At 42.5% G+C, this 17,575-nt stretch overlaps 1 protein-coding gene across 1 annotated transcript in view; it reads left to right on the top strand.

The window, feature by feature from the left end:
- LOC306766286 (uncharacterized protein) overlaps positions 1–17,575 on the top strand; it is a 49,712-nt gene that overhangs the window by 20,429 nt on the left and 11,708 nt on the right. Inside the window, exons 2-23 of the mRNA XM_079253948.1 lie at positions 7,313–7,531; positions 8,580–8,596; positions 8,689–8,721; positions 8,834–8,866; positions 9,084–9,137; positions 9,828–9,920; positions 9,994–10,065; positions 13,394–13,438; positions 13,541–13,594; positions 13,775–13,828; positions 14,623–14,676; positions 14,784–14,837; positions 14,994–15,047; positions 15,173–15,217; positions 15,345–15,398; positions 15,556–15,600; positions 16,316–16,369; positions 16,520–16,618; positions 16,720–16,764; positions 16,854–16,952; positions 17,048–17,101; positions 17,230–17,337. Coding sequence (XP_079110074.1) covers positions 7,313–7,531; positions 8,580–8,596; positions 8,689–8,721; positions 8,834–8,866; positions 9,084–9,137; positions 9,828–9,920; positions 9,994–10,065; positions 13,394–13,438; positions 13,541–13,594; positions 13,775–13,828; positions 14,623–14,676; positions 14,784–14,837; positions 14,994–15,047; positions 15,173–15,217; positions 15,345–15,398; positions 15,556–15,600; positions 16,316–16,369; positions 16,520–16,618; positions 16,720–16,764; positions 16,854–16,952; positions 17,048–17,101; positions 17,230–17,337 — 1,439 coding nt within the window. The remainder of the gene's footprint in view (positions 1–7,312; positions 7,532–8,579; positions 8,597–8,688; positions 8,722–8,833; positions 8,867–9,083; positions 9,138–9,827; positions 9,921–9,993; positions 10,066–13,393; positions 13,439–13,540; positions 13,595–13,774; positions 13,829–14,622; positions 14,677–14,783; positions 14,838–14,993; positions 15,048–15,172; positions 15,218–15,344; positions 15,399–15,555; positions 15,601–16,315; positions 16,370–16,519; positions 16,619–16,719; positions 16,765–16,853; positions 16,953–17,047; positions 17,102–17,229; positions 17,338–17,575) is intronic.

Below are 17,575 nucleotides of genomic sequence, written 5' to 3'. Positions count from 1 at the left end.
AAAACCAAAGCAACAGGCTGTCCTTGGTATAAATCTGACTGTAAGAGATGTAAATCTGTCACATTTTCTGTAAATCTTTCACTTGGACAGATTTATACCTCTTACAGAAAATGCAGAAGACATTCTGTCATCAGTTTATTTTCCTTCTGAATGATCAATAACATGTAAACAAAGTTAAAATCACTCCAGAGACGTGTCTTTACCTTCTCTGGATAGCTGTTTCCTCCGATAAAGCTGTATATGATTCCATAATCAGGTTTTTATCAGAGCAGAACATCATGTCTGTCTAATTTAATTGAAAACAGAAAAATAAATCGATGAGGTCATGTTTAGACGGGAATTTGCACTAGATTGTTTGTAGGTTAAACGTGTTAAGGTTAAAAACTTAAATCCATCTAAGACTGAAAGTGAAATATGCTGTTTAGGTAGAAATTTAAAAAACAAATCAAAGTCTGGATGTGCTGCAGAACACTGGAACATGTCTGATGTAAAGCTACAGAAGCAAACATGTTCTGAGTCGAGTTTGTGTACATTGTCTTCTCTGTGTTGAAAGCTTGTCACGTGAAGCTTTTAATGGTTGACCAGAGAAGGATTGGCCCTTCCTTAAACTCTGACCCTGACCTCAGTTACTTGACAGCCTCGGGCAGCAGAGATCCGCCATTTCCTGGCTCTGATGATTTAGTGGCTTATCGTTAAAACAGCTCATTATTCACTAATTAGTCATTTTAAAACCTCCCAGCCCTCACACAGCATATTCACAGCCTAATGAATACATACATTACTGTGAATAAAACATTAAGGTTTAATAATCCCATTTTAGGGCATTTTTTGACGATGATGGATGATGTAATCTCATGTATTATCCATCTTGCTTTCACTACACCCCCCCATTTACAGCTATTTAACTTCAGCTCCAAACTAGAAAACATATTTCAGACATTTCCTCCATCACAGATTTAGACGGGACTTTTGTGCACTGAAGTGTTTAATTTTAGACGGAGTTGGATTGAATCCAAGGCAGCAAAGAGAAGATTCAGCCAGCACAAGGTATCCAGAAAAGAAGCAGGGGAGGGGGGGGAGTATGTAGAGGAACCACAAGCCTCTCTGGGCTGAAGATTGGAAGAGAAGAGCTCATAACTGTGGCTGCCGCTTTTAAAAAAAAAAAAAAGGAAGGCCCACTGGAGACGGGGGCCTGTTGATGGAAAAGCCCAGACATGTAATCAGCAAGCTACTTATTCATTTCAACTTTCCTGGCCTGAGCTTCCTCCCCCACCCCTTAGATCCACAGCTTTGTTTGTGAAAGCCAAGCCAAAGAGCGTGTTCAAACTAGAGCGTTCTATCACATTTCAAGCCCATCGCACAACATCGCACAGCGAACCATCCAGACGCGTCTCAGTGTTAAACAGTTTGAGCCTGGACTGTTTGTGGAGCAGCTGCTTTTATGTGCAGCTTCATCACTAGACCAGGTTTTGGGGGGCTGGGCTAAAGGTTCTTTACAGAGGGAAGATTTATGTTCGGCCATGACACCAGGGGTTTTAGAGCAGGAAAGAGCAGCTGCTGCACGGTGAACAGCTGTAACTCATCTGGACGAAGAATCGGCCTGGACTGCAACTAGCCACGCTGGCAGGGGCAAGAAAAACCTCTCCTGAATGAATGCTGAGATTTTAGACATTGTGTAAATCAAGAAGCCACTGTTCTCTCCTAAAGGACATGACAGGGTGGCTGTGTTTAGTGCATCTTTGAGAGCAAAACGTTTGCAATGACTCACTGATTCCATCAGATCATTTTCTAACCCCCCCCCCCCCCCCCCCCGACTTCAGGCGGCCAAAGCTTCTCCCCAAACACAGAACATTATGAGTCTTTCCATATTAGCCAAGGAAAAATCCATAAACTATCCACCTTTTTTTGTGCCTGCTCACATCTGCCAGCTTCATCACACAAGTAGTTTCCTCCGTTATTTTCTCAGCCCGGATGATGTGTGCTGGCTTCTTTGTTATCGGGATGATGTCTCACGAGCGGCTTTAAATGAAAGCTACAGAGCAGACACATGAGTCATGCTGAGGAGCTCCAGACTCCGTGTTTTAAACCAAGGAAGGGGATCATGTGCCCACTTGGCTGACTAGTGGAAAATCCAGCTCCAGAGCGAGGAGGGCGTCCTGATTAAACTGTAAGAAACTACAGGATCTGCAACAAATTAGCATAGAGATGGAGGAGAAGTGAATGTCCGTCTCTTACTCCTCCATTGTAAGGCTTGCGGTCAGGTCCTTGGAGGGAAAAAAAAAACACCCACATTTCTCTTCCAGTAAATTTCAACCTCTCTGAACATGCAGTGTTTCAACTGCATGCTAAGCCGCACAACGCTCACCAGCTCTGCGGCTTAGCCAGACATGCTTGGTGTGACATTTTTATGTCTCAGCGCTGAAAAGCAAAGTTTTAGTTGCACACCACCCACAGACATGAATGAGATCTCATCAGAAGCTCGTTTGAGGCAATGAAATCAATAAAAAGACGGATTCATAAGAAACTGGAAGCACCCAACGTCTTGCTAGGAAAGCAGCTAAGCTAGCTCCTATGAAACACACCAGATATTAATCTGGAGCAAGCGAGATGACGCAGAATCGTACTGTCATGCCTCTACTCTGTTGGTCTTTCCTTCAGACGGCTCAGTGTGGACTGTGGAAACTTTTCTGGCTGTTAAGTGTCAGGAAAATGTCATCGCTGACCGATTTGGTGTTTGTGTTGTCGTCAAATGCTGTGTGGTTGACGGAGCAAGGCCGGCTGAGAAAACACACCTCCAGGATGTATTTAGCCGTCAGGCTGCAGAGAAAGACGCAGCTGGAGAAGATGAAGCGTGAAGACAGAGACGATGGACGCTGAGGGTGCATTTACAGATGTGAGCTTTGCGTTTCAGTTCTGCGTAGCAATGCTAAGTGTTGCCTGAGCAAACAGTTTGGATTGACGAACTTTTATCTCTGTCGCCTTAAAAATCATTTACATTTTCATTCACATCAGACCCGCTTTGTATCTGACGTTATTATTGAATTTCCCTTTGGGGATTAATAAAGTATTTTTCATTTCATTCATTTCACTTTATCACTTCTAGCTATAATGCCAATATTTTCAAAGCAACAAACTAATGAAGGTGTGAGAGATTTAAATATTTTCATGTGTATCTGCCATCCATCAGATTCATCAGGAAACCATGTCATTTGTGATGGGATCAATATGCCAAATTGCAGATTTACTGAGAATAAATAATAAGGCTCTTGGAAAGAAAGGAGGATTCAGCTGCTCTTTCTGTTTCTGGTTCTGTCAGAGGTTTTTCTTCCTGTTTGATAGAAGTTTATTCCTCCCTGCTGTCACCCTGAGCAGCTCACGATGGAGGACTGGATCCAAGAGAAGGTTTGATGCAATCTGCTGGTTTCTGTAAGGCAAGGCAAGGCAAGTTTATTTGTATTGCACCTTTCATGTACAAGACAATTCAAAGTGATTTACATAAAACATTAAAATCATTACAGAAAAAAGCATAAAAGAAAATACAAATAACAAAATCATAAATTACATTAAAATAATGAAAGCAAAATTAAGTAAAAGTTACTGTGCAGATGTCATGCATAGACGCATGAGAAAAGAAATGTTTTTAACCTGGATTTAAAAGTTTCTACATTTGGTGAAAGTTTAATCTCCACTGGCAGATTATTCCACATGTTTGCAGCGTAACGGCTAAATGTTTAGTCTGGACTCTGGTCTGGACTCTGGTCTGGTCTCTGGTCTGGTCTCTGGTCTGGACTCTGGTCTGGACTCTGGTCTGGTCTCTGGTCTGGACTCTGGTCTGGACTCTGGTCTGGTCTCTGGTGTGGTCTCTGGTCTGGACTCTGGTCTGGTCTCTGGTCTGGACTCTGGTCTGGACTCTGGTCTGGACTCTGGTCTGGTCTCTGGTCTGGACTCTGGTCTGGTCTCTGGTCTGGACTCTGGTCTGGTCTCTGGTCTGGACTCTGGTCTGGTCTCTGGTGTGGTCTCTGGTCTGGACTCTGGTCTGGTCTCTGGTCTGGACTCTGGTCTGGACTCTGGTCTGGACTCTGGTCTGGTCTCTGGTCTGGACTCTGGTCTGGACTCTGGTCTGGACTCTGGTCTGGACTCTGGTCTGGACTCTGGTCTGGTCTCTGGTCTGGACTCTGGTCTGGACTCTGGTCTGGTCTCTGGTCTGGACTCTGGTCTGGTCTCTGGTCTGGACTCTGGTCTGGTCTCTGGTCTGGACTAGTTGACCAGAGTCTTTGGATCGAAGAGCTCTGCTTGGTTTATATTCTCTGAACATATCACAGATATGTATTCTGGTCCTATTTCTGTAGCTCATTGCTTTCATGAACTGGTTTATATGAACACAGGTTTTGTAAACTGGACTAATGTGGATCATATAATGGATTTGTTTAAATTGCATCACAACTGGACGTCAGTGAACTGGACTGACTCGGACTGTCTGTGAAAAGTGTCTTAAGAGGACTTTGTTGTGACTTGAAGCTGTTTAGATAATGAACTGAACCTGACTACATTCTAGCATGAAATAAGTCCAATAAGTCCTTATATCATTAACATATCCATACTTATTAGATGTTTTCAGTCTTCCACTGGGTAGAAAATATCAGATGTTAAGTCCGAGACACCGCTCTGCAACATCTAATGACATTAAATAGGATTTTACGAATGTTACTTCCAAGAGTTTTTCTAAGTTATACAGTTTTTTTACAATGAAAACTGAAAATTTCTTCGTCTCATTTTTAATAAAGCTCTTTGAGGTTTGATATGATTGAAAACTAATAAACTGAGGTGAGATTTAATCAGTTCATTTTAATAATGTTGAACATAAAATGTTTTGTTTGACTGATGAAAACAAATTATTTTTATCTGAACAACCATCTAAAACATCTCAACTCCAAAATACTGCTATATTTAATCAGACATTGGATCATTGTACTGCAGACATGAGGTCTGTGTAAATTTTATTCATCTTTGTGCACATAACATGTTTACTAATGCTCAAATCTGATTGGCTGAGAACACAGGGGCCTGAACCGTTCAGTCATGTGACTCAGCTTTCACCAGACTGTGTGAAATGACTGAGTTTAAACACCCAGTGTGGTATATATGGAGTAGAGTTTGAGACTGTTTGCATGACTATATGGTAAAAACTGCTGAAAGAATCAGATAATTATCTTCATAATGAAGAATTCCTGGATCCAGGAGGTGATATCGATCACCCCTAAAATCTTATCACTTGTTTTCTTATTCCAGTTCTGAGATTTCCTGAAAAATGCCATAAAATTTGTACATAACTTTAAAAATTATGTTGCAGACAGACATACAGACAGTCAGACATAAAGACAGTCAGACAACAGACAGGCAAGCAGACAGACAGGTAAACAGAAAGAAAGACAGACAAACAGACACCACAAAATGCTGATAATTGTCTGAACATGTAGAACTATATTCTAGTTCTCAGTCTGTAAAGTGTTGTTACTTAACATCTTCAGGTTCAGAGTTCAGAAACTTTATGGCTTATTAGAAAAGTGTGGGGAAAAGTTATTTATGACTTTATTTGGCTCTTTAACAAACTATAACAAAAAGATTAACTGGTCCTTTGTGGATATTTACTATGCGATGTGTCAGAGCTGTTGTTCTTCTGCTTCCTGGTATCTGTGGGAAGATAGGGATCATTTTGCTATCAGAGCTTCTAACTCAATGAGAAACACTTGGTGGAGGTCTGCGCTCTGAGGGCTTCTAGTTTTTTATGGAAAAGGAAGAATTAGGGAGAAATGGGGAGAACAGAACAGCAGTAATTACGTGTGAAAGGAGTCCAAGTCCAAATCACTGCTCTCCACAGTGGAGGGATATGTCAGGAGCTCCGCGGTGTTTGTTTATATGATGCATGAAGCCAAAAGAATGTAAAAATCCCCTTCTTGTTAAGGAGTGTATACTACGTGTTTGTTACCATTGTTGCCTGTTGGAAAGAGCATTTCACTCGTCCCCTCATTGTGACATGCTATCCTGAGATTTATTTGTCTTATTAAAAGTCCTGAACTTAAATAAACTGCAGTTATGGATGTAAACTTATTACATTGCGCAACATAATTCATTATCATCTTTAAATCAGTTACAGACATGTTAACACTTCCTAAGGTTTCATTTTCTAGTGGATATGCACACTGAAGTTTGTCTCTACTTCTTATCTGTGCATGGCCTCTGATGTTAACTCTGTCCTTCTTCTCCACATGGTCCTAAATCTAAACGTGAGCCATGTTTAGTCTTTCTAGTTGCAAAACAAGACTACTTTCCTTCCAACCTTGTTTGGACAGTTTGAAGCTTCACAAAATGTTGATTGAGGCGTAAAACGTTGGTCCAGTCTTTAAAGTTGCTTCTTTAGGACACAATCCCATGATTTCTGCACCGACCTCGGGATGATCTGACTCACCTGCTGTGTGAAGCTGCCACCTGCTGTTTACACCAGGAACAGGTAAAGGATTCAGAGCCTCGTCTGCAGACCTGGCAGACATGGAGTCAGGTTACAGATCATGTAGGAAACATAGTGCACCCTACAGCAGGTGCTGACCTCCATTCCCTTCCTGTATTTCCAGAGGTAAGGGCCATGACTGCATGGAGGTGGTCGAGGTGGTTGAGGTGGTCGAGGTGGCATGGTGTCGGATAAGTTCACCGTTTATCTATGAAGTAACGTGTTGCTGAGACAGAACGTGGCTTCATAGGTGGCTGCAGGTTTTCTCTTTTAAACATGAGTCAGGTTTGTGGAGGAAATGATCTCATGTCTAACCACTGGAGACTTCACGTTTTCCAGACCCCCCCCCACCCCCCCCCCCCCCCCCTCTCTTTGTGCAGCACATGGTGGAAACCTGTGCTTCACATTAGCTGCTCTCTGTTCGAGCTTTCTCTGTATGTTTGCTTCTCCTGGATGAGGCCTCTTGACTCAGTTTGTCCCGATTTGCAAAGATAAAAATCTGAGTTTTGAGTCTGCCTGAACCCCCCCCCCCCCCCCATGACATGATGGGTTTGTGGTTGCTGCTGTTTTCTTGGACTGTTTTTCTATGAGGATAAAATGGGGAAGAGAAGATGGTGGTTTTGGTGAAATGGTTTGAAAGCTCATAATTACATGCAATCTTTACCTCATCAAACAAATGTTCATGCTAACTTCAACAAAGGTCCGTCTGTGTGAGTTACCGATCGTTTTCTCTAAATGCTCCTCTTTAAGAAGAGGTCATGACTTTGTGTTCAGTGCTAAACAAACTGTCCTTCTCTGTTGCTCCAGGAGATGACTTGAGCTGCACCGCCGACGGACAGGTTTACACCAACAGGGACATCTGGAAACCAGAGCCATGCCGGATCTGCGTCTGTGACAACGGTCAGGTGCTCTGCGATGAAATCCAGTGTGAGGAGACCAACTGTGAGAAGGTGATGATCCCGGAGGGCGAGTGCTGCCCCATCTGTAAGACGGATTCCTCCACCAGCGGCGGGACGGACACCTACAGTGAGGAAACGGCAGCTTTGTGTGTCGGCAGGAAGAAATCAGTCTGAATAACAACCTCGGTCCAGAAGTGTTGTGTAAATAGAGACAACACATGCTGGACCTGGAAACTGAGACATTTTATCATTTTATGGAAAATATGAGCTTATTTTGAATCGGATGGCAGCAACACGTCTCAACAAAACTCTGGAAAAGTGATTAGCACAAAGCAAAACAACCAAAACAACCATTTTTCTTTCAACACTTTCATGATCCCACCATCGACAGCGTATCATGAAAACTATGACGAATCAGAAGGAATCTCTGTGTGCACAGGACAAGGATGGCGATAAAAAAGTTGTTGCTGGTGATCTTAGGTCTCACCTATGGTACCACTGCATTAAAAACCAGACATGATTCTCTACTGGAACTCACTGCCGCTCCCATCCAGACAATGTCTCTTCCAGGGAAGACCTTGCAGATTCCACCATGCTGAACCACATCCTGATGGTGGAACAGAAGAACTGGTCTGCTGCAGTCCAGTTTCACCAGTACAAAACATCTGGAGCATCATGGAAGCAGCTGGAATCCTGCATCAGACCAGAACGGGACGACATTCCTCTCCTGAAACTCCAGCAGCTGCTCTCCTCACTTCCCAGATGTTTCCAGATGTTAGAAGAAGAGGAGATGCTAACGATGCTAAACATCATCCTGGAACGACTTTTTACAGACGTGTTGCTGCTTCAGATTCACAATCAGCTCATATTTTACATCAAACAATAAAATGTTGTTTATCTTTACTGGGAATAAGATTTGTATACATCTTTATTTTGTATTTATTGACAATATCCCGACTGTTTTCCAGTTTGAACAAATATTACAAACATCATTAGGCGGCTTAGTTTTGACAGGCAGTGTAAACGCCGCCGCTCCGCATCACTTCGCTCTCTCATCAGATTAACTGTTGATCGACTGCTTCGGTTTGCCTCCGCTGACCTGCATAACGATGAGTAATGAAAACTTCACGCCGTCAGCACACTGACATGTCTCTCTTGTGTTTCCCTCCCTGTAGGTGGCAGAGTTTATAAGGTAAGCAGCTGTTCGGTGGTGACAGCTTCTTTACCTTTACTCCATGGTGTGCTGTGAGTTTAAAGCTTCTGGTCATTTCTCTCTTTATTCAGGGTCAGAAGGGAGAACCTGGAGATGTCCCGTTTGTGAGTTTTTCCTTTTCTTTTCCTTTTTTTTTCCTCCATATGAAACTGTTAAACCTTTAAATAAAAGCAGAAGTTGAGCATTTAACGGATGTTTTTGTTGACTTCCCTGCAGGTGACGGGGATCAGAGGCCGTCCTGGAGCCATGGTGAGTGATGCCACCTCCGTCCTCGGCTGTGTGTGGATATTCATCCACCTCAGCTGACACTAGATGGCACAAGAAGACACTTCCGTCCTGCATGACTTTACCTTACAAGGCCATCTGCACATCTGCATGAGCTGTCCTCAAGTCTTCATGTTTGTTTCTGCGGTGGGACTTTAACACCATCTTTTCTTAAAATAATTTTCATATTTTTGTACAACAGGGGCCTCCCGGCTCGCCAGGAGACCGAGGACCTCGTGGACACAAAGGAAGGCCTGTACGTCACATCCACACTCCTAAAACAGACCCAGAGTCTGCAGATTCAGTTTTATTGGTCTCTGTGTGATGCCACATTGTTGCACCCATTCCTGTTATTAAGAATCATGGAAATATGAGAGCATACGATGCAATAACGTGATTTATCGCCGTATACACCCCCACAATGCTTTACTGCCACACTTAGACTCAAGTGAGAGCTTTGTGTTTGCCTGACCTCAATCCTCCATCTGCAGACGGATATATCATGAGTTCTTACATCACACATGGCATCTGGATGCTTTTATCACGGGGGGGGCGGGGGGTGAGAGCACCTCAAGCTAGTGCTCAAACCAAATGAAAGCTGTTTGGTTCACAGACGACAGACTCACCGTCGAGCTTCAGCCTGGAGAGCGGACGTAAACGCTGCTCAGCGAGCAGAACGGTAGACGCTGGTGAATGTTGGTGGAGACAACAGCAACATTTCACTGCTGATCTATAAGCAGGGCTTTTCTACCCGTCCACATTTTACAGCTCACAGTTCATGGAGGAAGAAAATTCCACTTTATAGCTGCAGGGGGAGCCGAATGATGCGTTCCACTGCAAATCTGAGCTTTTTGTTTTCATAATAAAAAGCAAAACACAGCAAAACTGGCGAAGCAGCATAAAACAGCATAACGCTAAGCAGATGACTGAAATCTGTCTCTTTCAGGGACTGCGGGGCCCTCCGGGTTATGATGGAGAGCCTGGTGTACCAGGCCAGCCCGGTGAACCAGGACCTCCTGGCCATCCGTCACACCCAGGGGTGAGTCAGCAGCCGACGTTTCCCCTGACAGACTCGTCTCAAGTCCAGCTAAGCTGACATGTTTCACCTGCAGGGGCTGGGATCCCAGATGGCCCAAGGGTTGGATGGAAAACAAGGACCCCAGGCCATGCTGAGTGGCTCCAGTGTAAGACGTCTCACACATACTCAACTGATGTTTTTTTTTTTTTTCTGCAGCTGATTTTCTTAATCAACATTTCTCCAGTTATCATTATTTTTTACCCACAATGTGTTTTGATGAGCAAAGACATCCACAAAGATCAGTCGGCGGTTTCTGCAGAAGCAGCTGCTTCCAATGCAGGAACCAGCCCCCAAATGTGCGCAACATCTTCTATGTAGAAGTATGAATTATGAGAGTGAGAGAGTTAACAGGCTGCTGACTTCAGATTTAATCAGTTTTAAATAAACAAATGAGGCACTGGCAGAGATAACCAACATGCAGCTGGTCCTTTGACTCCTGCATGTTGGAGGCGCTGACGCTCCAGATGTGAGGAAGAGGAGGTCAGTCAGGACGTCCTGACTTAACGTCGTTCTCCCTCCACTAGTTCCTCGTTTTGCACAGCCAGTTGTTCCAACTTTACATCCTCTAAAACAACGTCTTCCTCCTCCTCCTCACGCTCACGGTGCAGCCCACCATCTTCGCCGTTTTAAAGACGCCCACACCGAACTCTACAGCCACGACCACCTGGCCCTTGTCAACGTCGCTCAGCTCGTCATTCTCCTCCATTTCCCTGCAAACCTGAGAACTCCTGTCCACCTTAGAACCACAGACTGTATGGTTAGAACAGCAGAGATGGACGTGATGAGTGACTCACTCATCACGTGACACACGGTACCCAGAAAACACTGGTCTACAGTTATTCAGCCACGTAAAAAACATTAAACTTATGAAATAATATTTATATATGGACACATTTATTCCTTCTTCATCTGAGTTTAATGGGAGTAGCATTCTTGCCTCTTTTTTTTTTTATTGAAACAAAAAAAGAGACCGACAGATCAGACATTTTGATATAATAAAAAACTGAGCTTAATAGCCATCCAAAAAAAAAAAAAAAAAACAGCTTAGGTTTGAAAATAATGCATAAATTGAATCAATAAACATTATAAGGACAAAGACTTAAAACATGTTTACAGCCTGGTTCAAAAATCCATTTTAGGTTTAATAGGTCAGGTTTACCTTCATGACAACTGTGGGGGAAGTGAATTTTTTTTCTAACTCATCCATTTAAAAGTATTTTAATCTTGAAGTTCTGCATATTTAGCGGCGTGTCCTTTTGATTGACAGGTACCCGATCTCCCGCTTCAAGTCAGAAGAACGTAGCCGGTTAACAACGTGACTTAGCTTTAGCCTGCTTACTAGCCTTATTAGCTCGTGTTATCTGCAGGTTAGCTTGGTTAGCTCTTAGCTACAGAAAGCTCGGCGTTCGCTTGATGTCAATCATCCATCATCACAGCCGCCCTCTCAGCTCCACCTCTTTACCATATTTGTATTTTCCGGGCGAGACGGCACGCATGTCCCTGCAAAGATTGCGATGGTAGGAACCGCCCACCGAGCTTCAATTCAGCTCTTCAGAAACCTACGGGCAAGACTGGATTATCCAATGGGCATTATGGGCAGAGGCCCAGGGGCCCACTTCCACTTGGGGCCCATGTGGAGCCTACGTAGGGCAAACACCAGCAGTTTGGACATGAAACAAAATGTACATAAAAGCTAGATAGTTGCACCACAGTGTCTAGTGTATTGCTATTGGTACCATTGGCTGAGAGATGTCAGAAATGTCGTTTCACAATGTATCATTTACAATTTTCACAATGTTGAGTGGGGAAGGGGGCCCCTGGAACATTCTGGGCCCAGGGGCTTGTGCACTTTTAATCCGGCCCTGCCTACGAGTGACATCACTGAGGCTACGTCCATCTCTTTATATACAGTCTATGGTTGCAACTGAACAGAGTCATTCTGCAAGTTATTTAACATCCATGCTAATATCAAAGTCTCCCTTCAAGGCAATGACAAACATAACCAACATGCTGCTGGTCCTCCCACCCACGAAGACATGAGCAGTCCTTTGAGTCCTCTTAGCTGCATGTTGGAGGCGCTGCTGCTCCTCCAACATGCAGGAGGAAGAGGAAGAGGAGGTCAGTCAGGACGTCCTGAACTCAGTGTCCTGGCCCAGAGGTCTTGAGGAGCATCACTCTCCCTCCACAGGCTCTTCTTTCACATTAGGCTCTGCTGTTTGGACTTCTTCAGAAGCAGCAGCACCTCCTTCCCCACTGGGAGCTTCCTCTCCCTCTTTCTCCAACTGGTCCATGAGTACTTGCGGGTCTATGAGTCTGGGGCGCCCCGCGCGGAGCCTCTGCCCCTCCTCGTGCCACTCCCGGTATGTCTTCACCACCGCAGCCCGCGTGCAGCCCACCATCTGCGCCGTTTCGGAGACGCTTTTACCGACCTCTATGGCAATGACGACCTGGCCCTTGTCGAAGTCGCTCAGTTCTTCATACTCCTCCATCTCCCCAGCATTAAACATCCACATCAACACAACATGGACAATAAAAAGCCTTGTTTTGATAATTCAGCCCAGTCTGCTGACATGTCTGAACGTGGCCAGACTTCCTTCCTGGTCACGTGACGCACATTTGAGAGGCGGGGAACTCTTATAGTATTCCAGCGCAAAGATCTCCTCACAAACTTTGACAGAAATCTTCTCATCACTAGAGCCATAGTCGTTTAGTCCCTCTTCTTCCGCAGAGTTTAAAAACAACAAGATTTCCACTTAGGAGGCGAATCTGTCCTCTGATATGAGCCTGTCGGAATCATTTCTGCGCATGCGCTGCAGGCTGGATGGAGAAGACTGCCTCTGCTGCTCCTTTTCCCTTCACCAGTTTAAACAAATACACCTAAACCAACTGCAGAATTAAACAATAAGCATCTAATTATGTGTTAACCAGCTGTGCACTATTTACTGCCTACATGTAATACACAATGTTAAGGTTTTCTGCAATCTCTTCAGAAACTAAATGGGAATATGTATATATATATATTTATAAACAAAATAAATGTATAAAACTTTTTATTTTTGCATGTAATTTTTCTTGTTTTCAATTAGGAAAAAACAACACAGTAGCCAGACCATCATTCTGCTGCTATAATGCCCAAGAAGACAAGTAAAAAGATCAATAAAAACAATAAAAATGACAAAGATTTTATCATGAATTATTTTATTTGTTTAAAAAAAATGGATTTTTTTTAACAAAAGAATCGATTTTAAAATTTTGAAGCCAAAAAATCCAGATTTTTGATTTTTCGATTAGATTTTCCCACCCCTAATATATATATATATATATATATATGTATATATATATATGTATATGTATATGTATATATAATGTATGTATATTGTATATTATACATCGTTTACTAAGTATTTTACCTGATCTGATGTGGTGCGTTGTAGGGAGAGGCTGGAGCAAGAGGACCTCCAGGACCAAATGGAGCACCTGTAAGTTCAAAACTCACAGCATCTTCTAATATTATTGTGCTCCCATGTTTGTCATTGTTGTTTTGTTTGTTTGTTTTTAAATGTTATAACTGTCCTTTAAAGGGTCAAGCAGGACCACAAGGATCTGCTGGAGATGTTGGTGATCCCGGACAGATGGTATAACATCACTCTTGTAATTTTCTGAATTTGGTCAAATTATCCATGAACACTGTGGTTCTGCATGTGATTACCATCATTTTTAATTATGTGTGTCAGCAGAATACTTTATCAGTTTACAAATATACTTCCAGAATGTACACAGGAGTATTTTCTTACTATAGTGACTGTGTTTGTCAGGGTCCACCAGGGCAAAGAGGACCAGAGGGCCCCGCAGGAAAACTGGGTGAAGATGTGAGTCAGCAGTGTTTTGTCTTTATGCTCAGCTTTAGAGCAAGAAAAATAATGTACCGTAAGCAAAACAGTAGTAATATCTATCTTGACTTAGCAAGATGTGAGTCAGCAATTTCTTTATCTTCAGGGATAGTTTCAGAGTGGGAAACATTTGCATAATTAATTTGAATTTAGAAGTCATAACATCAATTCGTTCAGTAGGAAAAATGAATCAGAGCAGCTCCGGAAGTTGTATTTCTGACTTGGAAAGTCAGAACAACCATACTATACCAGATCTCAAAATCCAACATGGCTGCCATGGTCAACATAATAGAGATAAATAAATTAAAAAGGTGATATCTACAGTCATAAACAATTTATTGAAACCTTTATCATTTTATCTCATTAAACCCGTCTGTCACATAGTTCTGTACAATTTCTATCAGTATTTTGCAATGTTATTATTAGAAGTTAATGGTGTAATAGCTAACTTGACTGGAAAATAAACAGTGACTAACAACTGGAATACAGTCCACCGAGCTGTGACATTATTTTCCAGTTATGAGTTTGGACTTTGGAGCATCGGTTTCATTAAATTTAACATTTGTGCCACATGATTCTCATAATCACCCAAAACTGTAATGAGTTGGAAAGCTAAATAAGCGACAGCATTGAGTAGCTTCATAAATTTCCTACAGTTCAATAACTCTGGTTGCTTTCAGAGCGTTCCCTGGAGTAGAATCAGGATTTGACAACACAACTATTTTATGTTTTAACTACCGTAAATAATCTGTAAATTCTTGCTCCTTCCACAGGGCGAATCAGGCAAAGCAGGAAATACTGGAGAAGTTGGATTCCCTGGATCACCAGTAAGCTTCTCCAGCTCCATACCGCACAGAGACAGAATCTCTTTTTCTTTATTGTGGAAATCCATGAGTTATAACTAATAACACTTTTTCCACGCACCATATTTCAGGGGTCTAGAGGATTTCCTGGTACGCCTGGGCCTCCTGGTCTGAAGGGTCACAGAGTGAGTGTAAAACATTGCAGGAAAAGGTCTAAAGCTGGCATCAAGCCTTAAGAAATTAAGCTTATTCTCTCTGATCATGGTTCCTCCCGTTCATGCTAACTGTGTCTAAACAGTGAACCACACAGCTGATTTTGTTTTCTCCTCTAATATGAACAGGGTCATGCTGGACCACTGGGCCAAAAAGGTGAAACTGGAGCAGTTGGATCCAAGGTACAGAATAAATGTGGAATTACGATACCCTTATCAGTCTCAGTGGGTCGAGTGGTTTGTTTGATTGGTTGATTATGGGGACCTGGTGAAATATTATGTGGTGAATAGATGAATGTGTTTTTCAGGGTGCTACAGGGCCCTCTGGACCAATGGGAGCACCCGGTCCTATGGTAAGTCAACTGTTTTTGCTGAGATTATTGACAGACTCTATGATCTTGTTTTGCTCTTTGCTTTTTTCTTGAATGGTTTAATGTGAATATCAATCTGAAAGGATCTAAATTTGTCTGTGGTCAACAGGGTCCTGCTGGGATGCCTGGAGAGAGGGGGCGTCCTGGACCCGGTGGTATTGCAGTAAGAAAACCGTCTTTGTCTGAAAGTTGACCAGAATGTAGAAATAATGGTTAAACTTTACATATACAACTATTTCATTGGCAGAAGTTCATTCATTTGTAGAAGTAAATACACACATGAAAATGTCTGCTATCTAGTGACAAGGTTTATCCCATAGGGTAAGCGGGGTCCACCTGGTAACATCGGGAAACCTGGTCCTATGGTAAGCCACTATTGTATTTTGAAATATAAACACTAATGTAAAGATGGATCTGAGTGGAACAGATTTAGTTTACCAACCATGAATTGTTTAAACTCTTGTAGTGTTTGAGTTGAAATCCTCAGCGTTTAGTGTTTGAAGTTCACAGCAAACCTTGACTTTTTTCTCCTTTTCATTCTTTATTCTTCATTCTAAAACTCTGCAATGCAGACGCCTTTCTCAGTTTTCCTCTCAAAAACAGAAATTCTGTTTCTTTACCGTCTCATCTCTGTTTAGATTCAGCCAGATCAGCTGGAATAACTTGGCAAACAGCCACATGAGCTTGTTTTCATGTGGCAACTAGTTTGTTTTTCTCATTATCCTGAGAGTTTTTACCAGTTTGTAAGAACATGCCATATCTTCAGAAAACAGTGTCCATATGAAAGTTCAGGGCTCTTCTTCTTTTGCTGTTGATGTCCACTTATTTATTCTACTAGATTATGTTGTGCGGTTTAGTTTATTCACTTCAAATCAGTCAGTAGAGACACATCTTTTTCATGACAGCCTCCGATTTGCTTGACCAGCAAATAAAAACCTGATTACAAACAGAGCTGCCAAGGCTGCCATAATCTGCTGCTTCTGTTCCACCACTATTTTATCCCATTTGCTTCATGAATGCATGTTTCTGGGGTTATAATTTTAAATTCATTTTGTCTTAAATGTGTCTTTTGGTTAACAGGGGCCCTTGGGTCTCAGTGGCCCACCTGGATATCCAGGAACTCCAGGCATGAAGGTAAGAGGAACAACACATCTCACAGAGAGAGAAATTCTTTTTATACCTGGATACCTCAGTGATGAACAGTTTGGATGTTTACAATGCTGTCAAAATCAAACGTATCACATGTAATTGGCATTTAATGTACTTGGTGATTAACTTCCACAGGGACAACCTGGCCCCACAGGCGTCCGAGGCCCGGAAGGCCCACAGGGGCAGAGAGGAGAGACAGGTCATCAGGGTAGACCTGGACCAGTTGGCATCAGGGTTAATATCTTATTATATATTTCATTATATGTGACACAAAACACATTTACAAGAGAGTGATTTCATTGGCATAGATAACATAAGACTATTTGTTTTTAAAGGGATCCATGGGTACAGATGGAGGTCCAGGTACCAAAGGACCTGTGGTGTGTACACTGTTATTCAATTTACGCAAAATCTCTTTTAATTAAACGAATAAACAGAATTTTCAGTGAAAAGAACTCACTCTTTACAGGGTAATATTGGTCCACAAGGTCCAGGTGGGAATCTTGGACCCCATGGTCCACCAGGTCCTCAGGGTAGCACTGGTCAGCCTGGTATCAAAGGACAGCTGGTATGACTTCTTTTAGTTTGAACTGAATTCGTCCTCTAAGTTAGATGACTCTAAACACTGCTGTTTACTTTTATAATCATGTTTCTGTGTCAAAGGGAGATGTTGGTGTCCCTGGTTTCAAAGGCGAGGCTGGACCCAAAGGAGAGCCTGTAAGATTCAAATAAAAACATGAATGAATGAGTAAAAGTAATACTTATGTTTTACATATGGGAAATCGTCATGCATGCACAAAAACAACCGACACATGTGAATTCTGGCTTGTGTGTCTATATATTAGGGTCCTCCAGGCTCTCAGGGAGTGATTGGACCTCAGGGTGAAGAAGGAAAGCGAGGGACACGTGGAGACCCTGGCTCTGTTGGCCCTCCTGGACCTGTTGGTGAAAGAGTGAGTCGGCACTCTTCCTCCCTCTGTGAAATGCATTCATAACAGTCATATAATGAGGTTTAGCTCAATAATCAATTACATTGAAAAGAGAGAGAATTTTTTTTTTCCCTAAATCATGGTAAATAATGTCACCTCTATAATACAGTAAGTTTTACCCGCATCCACCAGATGTGACCAAAATCTGTATTTGCCATAACTTATAACAGACCAGTTACTGATCTCTGGTCTTGTCTGGCCT

This window comes from Telmatherina bonti, assembly GCF_933228915.1.
Source record: "Telmatherina bonti genome assembly, chromosome: 15".
Lineage (NCBI taxonomy): Eukaryota > Metazoa > Chordata > Actinopteri > Atheriniformes > Telmatherinidae > Telmatherina > Telmatherina bonti.
Note: the sequence above shows the minus strand (reverse complement) of the source record. Positions and strands in the feature narration are given on the sequence as shown.